Source organism: Coregonus clupeaformis, chromosome 39, assembly GCF_020615455.1.
Source record: "Coregonus clupeaformis isolate EN_2021a chromosome 39, ASM2061545v1, whole genome shotgun sequence".
In the NCBI taxonomy this organism is placed as follows: domain Eukaryota; kingdom Metazoa; phylum Chordata; class Actinopteri; order Salmoniformes; family Salmonidae; genus Coregonus; species Coregonus clupeaformis.
Genome location: NC_059230.1, coordinates 13,057,464 through 13,071,298, shown reverse-complemented (window position 1 = coordinate 13,071,298; position 13,835 = coordinate 13,057,464). Strand labels below are relative to the sequence as shown.

The 13,835-nt window shown below is 42.4% G+C and overlaps 1 protein-coding gene across 10 annotated transcripts in view; it reads left to right on the top strand.

The window, feature by feature from the left end:
• LOC121554692 (adhesion G protein-coupled receptor L3) overlaps positions 1-13,835 on the top strand; it is a 318,628-nt gene that overhangs the window by 158,314 nt on the left and 146,479 nt on the right. For 8 of the 10 annotated variants that reach the window (XM_045211912.1, XM_041868370.2, XM_041868375.2 and 5 more), the window contains exon 6: positions 9,020-9,034. The exons of the other annotated variants lie outside the window; for them this stretch is intronic. In XM_045211912.1, coding sequence (XP_045067847.1) covers positions 9,020-9,034 — 15 coding nt within the window. The remainder of the gene's footprint in view (positions 1-9,019; positions 9,035-13,835) is intronic. 10 annotated transcript variants of the gene reach the window in all.

The following is a 13,835-nucleotide window of genomic DNA, read 5'->3' as shown; positions in this document are numbered from 1 at the left end:
AGTGAGTGACCTGTCTGGTGAGTATGCAGGCCGCCATGGAAGAACTGGAAAATGTTCAGCTTCCAGGAATTGTGTACAGATCCTTGCGACATGGAGCCGTGCATTGCCATACTGAAACATGAGGTGATTAGCGACGGATGAATGGCACAGCAATGGGCCTCAGGATCTTGTCACGGTATTTCTGTGCATTCAAATTGACATCGATAAAATGCTTATGCCTGCCCATAGCATAACCCCACTGCCACCAAGGAGCACCCTGTTCACAATGTTGACCTCAGCAAACCGCTCGCCCACACAATGCCATCTGCACGGTACAGCTGAAACCAGGATTAATCCGTGAAGAGCACACTTCTCCAGCGTGCCAGGCGCCATCGAAGGTGAGCATTTACCCACTGAAGTCGGTTACTTCAGTGGGAAAGTGACAGTTTGTACAGAAGTTCTTTGGTTGTGCAAACCCACAGTTTCATCAGCTGTCCGGATGGCTGGTCTCAGGCGAAGAAGCCAGATGTGGAGGTCCTGGGCTGGCATGGTTACATGTGGTCTGCGGTTGTGAGGCCGGTTGTACGTACTGCCAAATTCTCTAAAACGACGTTGGAGGTGGTTAATGGAAAGAAAGAACATTCAATTCTCTGGCAACATGCCAATTGCACACTGTGGCATTGTTATGTGCCAAAACTGCACATTTTAGTGTGTAATGATCATGCTGTTTAATCACCTTCTTGATATGCCACACCTGTCAGGTGGATGGATTATCTTGGCAAAGGAGAAATGCTCACCAACAGGGATTAAAAAAATGTTGAGAGAAAAATATTGGGATCTTTATTTTCAGCTCATGAAACATGGGACCAACACTTTACATGTTGCGTTTATATTTTTTATATAATAATATGCCATTTAGTAGACGCTTTTATCCAAAGCGACTTACAGTCATGTGCGCATACATTTTTACGTATGGGTGATCCCGGGGATCGAACCCACTACCCTGGCGTTACAAGCGCCATGCTCTACCAATTGAGCTACAGAGGACCACAATTCAGTGTAAGAGGAATACATACTAATACATTGGTCAATGTACTGACTTCTTACTTCAAGAAGGATATAGAGTGAAGCAAGATTATCTTGGAGAAAAAAATTATATATACATTTCTGGAAACAAATAGACATTTAAAGCTTGTATTTTCCTGCATTTTCCCAGTAGAGTAGGTCAGTAATTGCCCAGGAAGGGTGTGATTACCAATGTGGATGAATGGCGGTGTTAATGCTTGTTTGTCCTTAATAGCCATGTGGGCCTAGTGTAATCTATCAGGTCCTCGTTCTGGGTGCTCTCTTTTTGTCCTTCATGTTCACACACATGTGCACATACACACACACACACACACACACACACACACAAAAACACTAGCACGTACAGTTGAAGTCGGAAGTTTACATACACTTAGGTTGGAGTCATTAAAACTCGTTTTTCAACTACTCCACACATTTCTTGTTAACAAACTATAGTTTTGGAAAGTTGGTTAGGACATCTATTTGGTGCATGACACAAGTAATTTTTCCAACAATTGTTTACAGACAGATTATTTCACTTATAATTCACTGTGGGCAGAACTGAAAAAGCGTGTGCGAGCAAGGAGGCCTACAAACCTTACTCAGTTACACCAGCTCTGTCAGGAGGAATGGGCCAAAATTCACCCAACTTATTGTGGGAAGCTTGTGGAAGGCTACCCGAAACATTTGACCCAAGTTAAACAATTTTAAAGGCAATGCTACCAAATACTAATTGAGTGTATGTAAACTTCTGACCCACTGGGAATGTGATGAAAGAAATAAAAGCTGAAATAAATCATTCTCTCTACTATTATTCTGACATTTCACATTCTTAAAATTAAGTGGTGATCCTAACTGACCTAAGACAGGGAATTTCTACCAGGGTTAAATGTTAAGGAATTGTGAAAAACTGAGTTTAAATGTATTTGGCTAAGGTGTATGTAAACTTCCGACTTCAACTGTATGTACACGCACACACACGCACGCAGATGCAGGCCTGAACACACACACAAACACTTTTGAAAGGGGTGCTAAGTTCAGAGAAAAGAGAAACCAACACACAAGGGCTGCTTGGTGCCATGGCTATCACTCTAATTGGAGATTGGCCTCTTTGGGGTCTCTCTTTGTGATATCGTCCTGCTAATCAAAGTTCATACAGTGTGACTCATGTAATGAAGCTCCCTCTTTCTTCTGTGGTCTTTCACTAAACCCTCTTTACCACCAGACTAAAAGCTTTCTGCTTATGTCTTCTCTGCATGCTTTCACTCTCTTGCTGCCCTTCTGTAATATCAAGGTCTCTGGAATCGAGGCATCTTTAGGAAGTGCAATTAAGTTACTTCTGCTCCAATTCCAGTCCATGTTCCTGAAAATGTATTTAATAAAAAAAATTATCTTGCTTGTGTTTTCCTCTGTATCGGTCTGTCGGCTGACCGTGCCCAAAGTCCTTGGACCTTTCTCACACACACACGCAAACACACGCACACACACATGCACACATACTGAACATATACATACACACACACACTGGCGGCTCCCTGCATCGTCAAGGTTATGAAAGAGCACAGCTACTGCTCCCATGGAGGGAGAGCGACAGAGGGGAAAAAGGAGAGAGAGGAGAGGAGTGACTGGGGAGGGAGATCGAGAAAAATGGAGGACAGAGGAGGAGAATACCAGAGGGACAGTGGGCATGGAGAAAGAGGGAAGGAAACAGAGAAGACTGAGCAAGAGGTTAAGAGAGAGAGGTGAAGGATGGATGGATGGATGGATAGATGGGGAGAGAGAGAAAAAAGAGGGGCAAAATCGTGCCCGTGACTTCCCACATTTCACTGTGACCTCCCACATGCTATTCAAAGCCTCTAATTTCTGTCATTAATTAAGAAGTGGATGTCTAGTCACCGTGCCCTCCCTCCTAGGTTCAGAGCACAGGAAGAGAAGAGGGGAGGAGAGGAAAGGGGGCGAAATATAACCAAAATGGCCTCCGCTCAGCCATGAATCTCTATTAGCGCCTAATGATACCATTCAGCCACCTCACCGCCATTGGGAAGCATTCATTATTGAAATGCAGACCCATACAGGGGGCAGGGCTAGCGAGGCTTAGCGTCGGTCGCTAAGGCCTTTAGTATTTGCAGATAGCTGTATGCCTTGAATAAGGAAATGGCGTTCTTTAGACATTTAAGTGAGGTGATGTGAATTTTGTGGTCAAATAGGCTGCGTTTAGACAGGCAGCCCAATTCTGATCTTGTTTTCACTAATTGGTCTTTGGACCAATCAGAGCAGCTCGGAAAAAGATCTGATGTGAAAAGATATGTGATTGGTAAAAATATCAATTAGTGGAACAAATATCAGAATTGGGCTGCCTGTACAGTGGGGGAAAAAAGTATTTAGTCAGCCACCAATTGTGCAAGTTCTCCCACTTCAAAAGATGAGAGAGGCCTGTAATTTTCATCATAGGTACACGTCCACTATGACAGACAAAATGAGAAAAAAAAATCCAGAAAATCACATTGTAGGATTTTTAATGAATTTATTTGGTCAATAACAAAAGTTTCTCAATACTTTGTTATATACCCTTTGTTGGCAATGACACAGGTCAAAAGTCTTCACAAGGTTTTCACACACTGTTGCTGGTATTTTGGCCCATTCCTCCATGCAGATCTCCTCTAGAGCAGTGATGTTTTGGGGCTGTCGCTGGGCAACACAGACTTTCAACTCCCTCCAAAGATTTTCTATGGGGTTGAGATCTGGAGACTGGCTAGGCCACTCCAGGACCTTGAAATGCTTCTTACGAAGCCACTCCTTCGTTGCCCGGGCGGTGTGTTTGGGATCATTGTCATGCTGAAAGACCCAGCCACGATTCATCTTCAATGCCCTTGCTGATGGAAGGAGGTTTTCACTCAAAATCTCACGATACATGGCCTCATTCATTCTTTCCTTTACACGGATCAGTCGTCCTGGTCCCTTTGCAGAAAAACAGCCCCAAAGCATGATGTTTCCACCCCCATGCTTCGCAGTGGGTATGGTGTTCTTTGGATGCAACTCAGCATTCTTTGTCCTCCAAACACGAAGAGTTGAGTTTTTACCAAAAAGTTATATTTTGGTTTCATCTGACCATATGACATTCTCCCAATCCTCTTCTGGATCATCCAAATGCACTCTAGCAAACTTCAGACGGGCCTGGACATGTACTGGCTTAAGCAGGGGGACACGTCTCGCACTGCAGGATTTGAGTCCCTGGCGGCGTAGTGTGTTACTGATGGTAGGCTTTGTTATCTGCAGGTCATTCACTAGGTCCCCCCGTGTGGTTCTGTGATTTTTGCTCACCGTTCTTGTGATCATTTTGACCCCACGGGGTGAGATCTTGCGTGGAGCCCCAGATCGAGGGAGATTATCAGTGGTCTTGTATGTCTTCCATTTCCTAATAATTGCTCCCACAGTTGATTTCTTCAAACCAAGCTGCTTACCTATTGCAGATTCAGTCTTCCCAGCCCGGTGCAGGTCTACAATTGTGTTTCTGGTGTCCTTTGACAGCTCTTTGGTCTTGGCCATAGTGGAGTTTGGAGTGTGACTGTTTGAGGTTGTGGACAGGTGTCTTTTATACTGATAACAAGTTCAAACAGGTGCCATTAATACAGGTAACGAGTGGAGGACAGAGGAGCCTCTTAAAGAAGAAGTTACAGGTCTGTGAGAGCCAGAAATCTTGCTTGTTTGTAGGTGACCAAATACTTATTTTCCACCATAATTTCCAAATAAATTCATAAAAAATCCTACAATGTGATTTTCTGGATTTTGTTTTGTCATTTTGTCTGTCATAGTTGACGTGTACCTATGATGAAAATTACAGGCCTCTCTCATCTTTTTAAGTGGGAGAACTTGCACAATTGGTGGCTGACTAAATACTTTTTTCCCCACTGTATGAACGCAGCCATATGTACATGTATGTAAAATATGTAGATATGGTGTGACACAACACTAGGTACTTGAATTAAGACTGTTTTTATGTTGGGAGATTTGAGAATAAGATTATATGCATACGTGTAGCAAATTATGTTTGAAACGCTGTATCTTCACAAACTGAAGAGTTCAAGATAACAGTTCATTTAGGTTGTCAATTTTTATGGAAATCAGCTAAATGACTAGATGTGAACACATAAAAAAGCAACATATTCTGTTTTAAGATATCAGCGTAATTTTCCTCCTATGGATGGATAGGGTGTCCATGCATCTTATTTGATTTGATAGGGCATCTTAGCCAATTAGATCCACTAAAGACCATTTGCCCTTTTAACGCATCTGCGTTTTGCATGGTGAAATGCTTGGTGTTGAAATCTATTGTCTGCCGACACATGGCAATTCAGTTACAGGTGTGTCCAAACCTGTTGAATAGTACACATCAAAGTCGGTGAGTGATGATGATAATGATGATGTTACACAGTACAATGAAACGAAAGGTAAATTATCCCTAATTATCATCGTCATCACAGCCATCGACAAAATGTTTATTCTGTATATTTACAGGAATAACAACTAGGACTCTATTTCTTGGATAATTTTATACGACCTCTGCATCAGCAGATAGCAGGAAAGATCTTGCTGTTTGTGCCCTTGCCAAATATTAAAATAGACATTGAATATATCTACTCTAGTGCAGCAGAGACTGTGTTTGGCCTGGAAACCATTTTACATTCACTTCACTGTACCGGAAGGTCATACGGCGTATCACTGAATACATCTGCTCTGCATCAAATATGTTGTCTATCAACTATTAGAAGGGTTCAAAAGTATTGGTCTGTGGACATACTTCCCCTAGTATACCACCAGGGTATATAGACCGTGTCCACAACCATCTCTTGGCTAAAAGTTGTTCAAGTGGCATTTCTCTCTGATACTCTCTTTGAACTGTCCAAATGCAGTTCATACCGTGGCATATCAGTAGTTTGATTTGGAGAGGATATAAAATTCATAACCATTCTGCTTTGAGAAGATAGCTTGGCTGAGCTAGTATACACTTAGTATACTCTGTTTTTCATTTATTTTCTCCACTGTGTGTGTGTGTGTGTGTGAGTGAGTGAGTGAGTGAGTATTTTAATGACTCTGTGACAACCATGAACAAAATCATATTAAGGTCACAATGGGAAAAGGTGCCTTTAATATGAATCAATTATCTCGTCTCTCTTTCCTTTAATCTGAGTGCCACTGAACTAAGATATCCCGGGTACGTCATCACTAGATAAATAATCGCAAACAGCCAGAGTGATTTTACCTTGGGGACGTACACAGAAGATGACAGGGAACGTGTAACCACGGAAGTGGCGGCGTATTGCGACAAGTATCCCGGGCACGTCCCATGGCTACTTGCTCGTCCATCTCTTCGCAATCCCGCCATCTCTAAAAGCGCTAATGGTTTTTGCTATAGATCATTACCCTCCCTCACAACCGCTAGCGATCACTCAATCAAATACAGTAACACCCTTCAGTACTGTTGTGTGGGAGCCAATGATCTGGTGAGAGATTAGAAGAGTTCAATGTGAGAGGTTTTGTGTTTACCTAGATTCAGTTCGTAACCTGTGGTGTGAGATAAAGCATGTGTTTGAGATTGACTACATTGCAGTCAGACTGCACAGAATCACCCATCTACAAATGCCCTCGCATCCCAAACAACAAATCATTTTCGATGGAGATTATCCAGTGAGCATGCTTTTTAATCGACGACTAGATAGAATCTATCTGTGTCCGGAAAACAGGCCCTCAATAATCAAGATTAGTCTGCGCCTCGCCTTGATCAAACTGATGCCCTCAAACACGCGGTGTTGTTGGTGTGCTGTATGCATCCATTAACAGCTTCAAGCTGTTATCATTGATATACTGTAGCTGAATTATGGCTGAATTGATCATTCAATTGTGGTCCTCTGTAGCTCAATTGGTAGAGCACGGCGCTTGTAACGCCAGGGTAGTGGGTTCGATCCCCAGGACCACCCATACGTAAAAATGTATGCACGCATGACTGTAAGTCGCTTTGGATAAAAGCGTCTGCTAAATGGCATATTATTATTATTACTTCCTGAAGATCAATCCCAAACAACAAAAAGGCATCAGAATATCTTTGCTGAGCTGCCATATCAGCCATGCGTGGTCAGGCACAGTATATGTCTTTTGAAAACCTAATTAAATATTCTCTCAATCTCTCCTCCTTCTCCTCCTTTCTTTCTTCTTCTTCTATGTATCTCTCTGTGCCTCTCTCTTCGTCCTCAATATCTATTTTTATGCCTCGCTTTTCTCTTTCTGTGGTTCGCTCTCTTTCCTTCTCTCTCTCCCCTATGTCCTTTCCCTCTCACACTCCCTCTGTGCCTCCACCTCTTTCTTCCTCCCCCCTTTTCTTCCCCTCTCTCTGTGCCTCCCTCTCTCTTTCTCTCCGTTTTGAGGAGTAACCGCGTAAACCCTGGGGTTAATCCGGTTTTATTCGATCCAGGATTAGTGGAGGGGAGTTGTCGCATGGGGGCAGATGCATGTCCTGCCGTTAACCCCACCAGGGAACCAGACTCTTGTAGACAAGAACCTTATGGAGTATGGTGAAGTTGCCTCTAGACTGATCTTGGGTCAGTTTGGCATTTTCCCCACTAAATGTTAAGGATTAGGGGGAAAGATGATTCTAGAACTGGACCTATGGGAACCTCACACTGTAGTAGAACCTTATAGGCAGAGACTACAAGGATTTACAGCAAATACATGTCCAGACAATCATGTCGTTTTTAAGTACAACAATTGCTGCAATCATTTTGCTATATACAGTATTGATATCACATTTAGACTTGTTTGCCAATCTTAGATCAGCAAACAAGCCCTTATAGACCAGCATACACCATCCACAGGCATCTACAACAAGACATGTCCACACAATCATGGATTTCAATTGCTGCAATCAGTTTGCTATAGAGTATTACAGAAGAATAAGGGTCTGTGGCAAGGCTAGTAGCAGTAGGCTGATGCGTGACAATACCAATACTGAATCAAATTCAAACCACTCAGTAATATTACACATGGTCTCGCTCGACAGTCTTTGACACACATGGCTGGCTAACAAGGCTGCATGACACTTGACTTTAAAGTCCTGCCACTCTTCACCAGAAGACCTTAAATAAGTAAAGAGGTTGAGTAGCAACATAAATCTATATGTAATACAAGTGAATGGTACAGAAACGTAACATTGTCGGTCTGACTGCCTTCCCTAGCAGAGATGGGTACAGGTTTACACATGCACTTGTTTCATGTCGTTATGATTGATTTACCAATTGCTCTTGTGATGGTTGTCTATCTTTGCATGTACAAGGGGAATTTGCCATATGAACAAATTATTGAATTTGTCTCTTCTCTCCTGATATCACTATAATGGAGATTGCCATATGCTATTAATCATTATAGCCTTATCAACCCACAGGTGATAAATCACCAATTATCAATTTCAAAATAGAAGATGTGTTGCTGTGGAGTTTCTTTCTTCCAATCTGCACGTGATGCGCTCTTGTTCCCTCTGGTGTGACTACCGAAGGAGCGTTCAGCCAGGCTGAAGGAGTGTATACAGAATGCACCATATGTTCTGCTGTTTTTAATGAACACATCTGGAGTTGACTTCTGAACAAGTTAATTACTGTTCTCTCTCTCTCTCTCTCTCTCTCTCCCTATCTTGGAGTGGTCGTCACTTCAAAGCCGCATTCACACAATTCACACATCTAAAGATATGATTTCATCTCTCTTTTCCCCCACAGGCTGTGTGTGACAAGTGACACGTTTCCTTCCCAAAGCTATACGATTGAATGTTTTGTTCCAATTACTCCACCACTAACCAACCTCATCATCCACAGTGCTATTGTTCCAATGTGTTTGACCTGCTGAAGTAAACTTGACTCTGTTGCCAGTTATCGCATCATTAATCTGTTCTGTATCTCTCTCTTCTTTTCTCTCCTTCTCATGCCTAAAATAGAAGTGGAACAAAAAGGTAACTAATTGCCCACTCCTTTATTTCACCTAGACTTCATTGGGGTTCATGCTTTGCTTGGTGATGGGGGTTGCCATAGCAGCTTTTCTCTGATGTCATCAGCTCTTTATTGACCTTCTAATGTCTGCTAATTCAATGTGTGCACTAGTAGTGATGAACATGTCGCTAACACTTCATAAGACATTAGTAGGAGGTCATACATGCTTATGAAAAGTCTTACTATGTATTAAAACCGTATCATAATGCGTTATAAACGCAGGCTTTAACATGTTTTGCATGGAAACCAAACACATTGTCACGATCATCAATCATTTTATCAAAATGTGGTTTTGGGACTGTGTTCTTTATTATAAAAAGGTGGGGTCCCACATCATCAAGTGAGATCATTGGTAATGTAAATAGTGATCCCATTTTTGACAATGTACAAAGTGCTAGTGTCAATCTAGACCCAAACACTGCCAACAAAACACTTTAGAGTACAGAACCTATGATGAAAGTCTATGACGTTCATGCAAGGCAAAGGTTATTTCAACAGTACAGATACAACACACACATTTTAGTGTTTTGATTTCTTGCGAAATAGCAAATGTCATATGTCAAGTGTTTTAACAATAGCACTGCTTTTAGATAGTCTAAATAATGTTCATTTTTGTCATGATTCACCTGAAAATAAAAACAAAGTTTAACATAGGAGGTTTGTATAGTCATAAGGATAACTAAACTCAGCAAAAAAAGAAACGTCCTCTCACTGTCAACTGCGTTTATTTTCAACAAACTTAACATGTGTAAATATTTGTATGAACATAACAAGATTCAACAACTGAGACATAAACTGAACAAGTTCCACAGACATGTGACTAACAGAAATTGAATAATTTGTCCCTGAACAAAGGGGGGGTCAAAATCAAAAGAACAGTCAGTATCTGGTGTGGCCACCAGCTGCATTAAGTACTGCAGTGCATCTCCTCCTCATGGACTGCACCAGATTTGCCAGTTCTTGCTGTGAGATGTTACCCCACTCTTCCACCAAGGCACCTGCAAGTTCCCGGACATTTCTGTGGGGAATGGCCCTAGCCCTCACCCTCCGATCCAACAGGTCCCAGACGTGCTCAATGGGATTGAGATCCGGGCTCTTCGCTGGCCATGGCAAAACACTGACATTCCTGTCTTGCAGGAAATCACGCACAGAACAAGCAGTATGGCTGGTGGCATTGTCATGCTGGAGGGTCATGTCAGGATGAGCCTGCAGGAAGGGTACCACATGAGGGAAGAGGAGGTCTTCCCTGTAACGCACAGCATTGAGATTGCCTGCAATGACAACAAGCTCAGTCCGATGATGCTGTGACACACCGCCCCAGACCATGACGGACCCTCCACCTCCAAATCGATCCTGCTCCAGAGTACAGGCCTTGGTGTAACGCTCATTCCATCGACGATAAACGCAAATCAGACCATCACCCCTGGTGAGACAAAACCGCGACTCGTCAGTGAAGAGCACTTTTTGCCAGTCCTGTCTGGTCCAGCGACGGTGGGTTTGTGCCCATAGGCGACGTTGTTGCCGGTGATGTCTGGTGAGGACCTGCCTTACAACAGGCCTACAAGCCCTCAGTCCAGCCTCTCTCAGCCTATTGCGGACAGTCTGAGCACTGATGGAGGGACTGTGCGTTCCTGGTGTAACTCGGGCAGTTGTTGTTGCCATCCTGTACCTGTTCCGCAGGTGTGATGTTCGGATGTGCCAATCCTGTGCAGGCGTTGTTACACGTGGTCTGCCACTGCAAGGACGTTCAGCTGTCCATCCTGTCTCCCTGTAGCGCTGTCTTAGGCGTCTCACAGTACGGACATTGCAATTTATTGCCCTGGCCACATCTGCAGTCCTCATGCCTCCTTGCAGCATGCCTAAGGCATGTTCACGCAGATGAGCAGGGACCCTGGGCATCTTTCTTTTGGTGTTTTTCAGAGTCAATAGAAAAGCCTCTTTAGTGTCCTAAGTTTTCAAAACTGTGACCATAATTGCCTACCCGTCTGTAAGCTGTTAGTGTCTTAACGACCGTTCCACAGGTGCATGTTCATTAATTGTTTATGGTTCATTGAACAAGAATGGGAAACAGTGTTAAACCCTTTACAATGAAGATCTGTGAAGTTATTTTGATTATTACGAATTATCTTTGGAAGACAGGTTCCTGAAAAAGGGACAATTCTTTTTTTTGCTGAGTTTATCTTTCATCTTTCTGCTGTAATACACCATATCTTTCTTCCACTATATGTATCTATCCAGAACATTTTCTTTCCGAGGTAATTGAAAGTTATTCTGTTCATGTTTGCCAGCAGCATAATTTTAAAGGTGAGAGGTGTGGACGCCAATCAATAGACTCGCTCAATAAACTGTCAGCATTTCAGATAATATATACACTACCGGTCCAAAGTTTTAGAACACCTTCTCATTCAAGGGTTTTTCTTTATTTTTACTATTTTCTACATTGTAGAATAATGGTGAAGACATCAAAACTATGAAATAACACATATGGAATCATGTAGTAACCAAAAAAGTGTTAAACAAATCAAAATATATTATATATTTGAGATTCTTCACCCTTTGCCTTGGTGACAGTTTTGCACACTCTTGGCATTCTCTCAACCAGCTTCACCTGGAATGCTTTTCCAACTGTCTTGAAGGAGTTCCCACATATGCTGAGCACTTGTTGGCTGCATTTCCTTCACTCTGCGGTCCAACTCATCCCAAACCATCTCAATTTGGTTGAGGTCGGGGGATTGTGGAGGCCAGGTCATCTGATGCAGCACTCCATCACTCTCCTTCTTGGTAAAATAGCCCTTACACAGTCTGGATGTGTGTTGGGTTATTGTCCTGTTGAAAACAAATGATAGTCACACTAAGCCCAAACCAGATGGGATGGCGTATCGCTGCAGAATGCTGTGGTAGCCATGCTGGTAAAGTGTGCCTTGAATTCTAAATAAATCACAGATAGTGTCACCAGCAAAGCACCCCACACCATAACACCACCTCCTCCATGCTTTACGGTGGGAAATACACATGCGTAGATCATCCGTTCACCCACACCGCGTCTCACAGTTCACCCACACCGCGTCTCACAAAGACACAGCAGTTGGAACCAAAAATCTCAAATTTGGACTCCAGACCAAAGTACACATTTCCACCAGTCTAATGTCCATTGCTTGTGTTTCTTGGCCCAAGCAAGTCTCTTCTTCTTATTGGTGTCCTTTAGTAGTGGTTTCTTTTCAGTAATTCAACCATGAATTCCTGATTCACACAGTCCCCTCTGAACAGTTGATGTTGAGATGTGTCTGTTACTTGAACTCTGTGAAGCATTTTTTTGGGCTGCAATTTCTGAGGCTGGTAACTCTAATGAACTTATCCTCTTTAGCAGAGGTAACTCTGGGTCTTCTATTCCTGTGGCGGTCCTCATGAGAGCCAGTTTCATCATAGTGCTTGATGGTTTTTGCGACTGCACGTGAAGAAACGTTCAAAGTTTTTGAATTTTCCGTATTGACTGACCTTCATGTCTTAAAGTAATGATGGACTGTCATTTCTCTTTGCTTATTTGAGCTGTTATTGCCATAATATGGACTTGGTCTTTTACCAAATAGGGCTATCTTCTGTATACCCCCTACCTTGTCACAACACAACTGATTGGCTCACACTTTTAAATAGGCACACCTGTTAATTGAAATGCATTCCAGGTGACTACCTCATGAAGCTGGTTGAGAGAATGCCAATACTGTGCAAAGCTGTCATCAAGGCAAAGGGTGACTATTTGAAGAATCTCAAATATAAAATATATTTTAATTTGTTGAACTATTTTTTGGTTAATACATGATTCCATATGTGTTATTTCATAGTTTTGATGTCTTCACTATTATTCTACAATGTAGAAAATAGTACAAATAAAGAAAAACCCTTGAATCAGTAGGTGTTCTAAAACTTTTGACCGGTAGTGTAGGCCTAACATGATGATGTAATAACCTTCAGGGACTCCCAGTCAATATGGCATAATGCACTAAGACACCCACATGTTCATATATTATTGGCATGCTACCGTGCATGATAAGATAGCCTACTACTGCACCTGAGCCCCAGTGTTGTGGTAGTAGTTGTGTTGTTTTGGTCTTTGCCCCTGAGACAAAGTTATGTTTAAGCTAAGGATGCACTCATATAAGTAACCTTAACCCATAAATCAAATATCAACTCTCCAAAGTCCAGGTTGCATCCCAAATGAACCCTCTACCCTATATAGTGTATTACATTTGTCCTATGGTCCTTGGTCGAAAATAGTGCACTAAATAGGGAACAAAGTGCCATTCAGGACACAGACCCAATTTCTTTCCTTTCAGTAGACCACTACTTACTGGGCATGCTAGATTCCGAAAGCCTTGCTAAGCCGTAGAGAACCTTTTAGCATTTTTGTAGCGTGCTAGTTTAGATTTGTGCCATGGGAGGCATCACAGTATGTTATTCACATGCATGTAGACATGTTTAATCTTAAGAGATTACAGAGGAGTAAGGCTTGTTTTTGTTCTTCTTCTCTGAGCACACTGCTTTTACCTCTGCCTGAGTCCCCCAGGAAGAACCTGTCATCGGGGGTGTCAGGCTGCTCACCTGTCATAAATAAAGAAGCTTTTGCCCACTTTCTATTCTTTGTTATTGCTCATATGCTGCACCCTGAATCCCAACGAATTTGGGTGGAAATGTTAGGTTATTAGGTTGCTTTAGTCTAGCTCTTGAAACTAGCACTGCTTTTAGTCAGTGTCACATGCTATGGTCAAA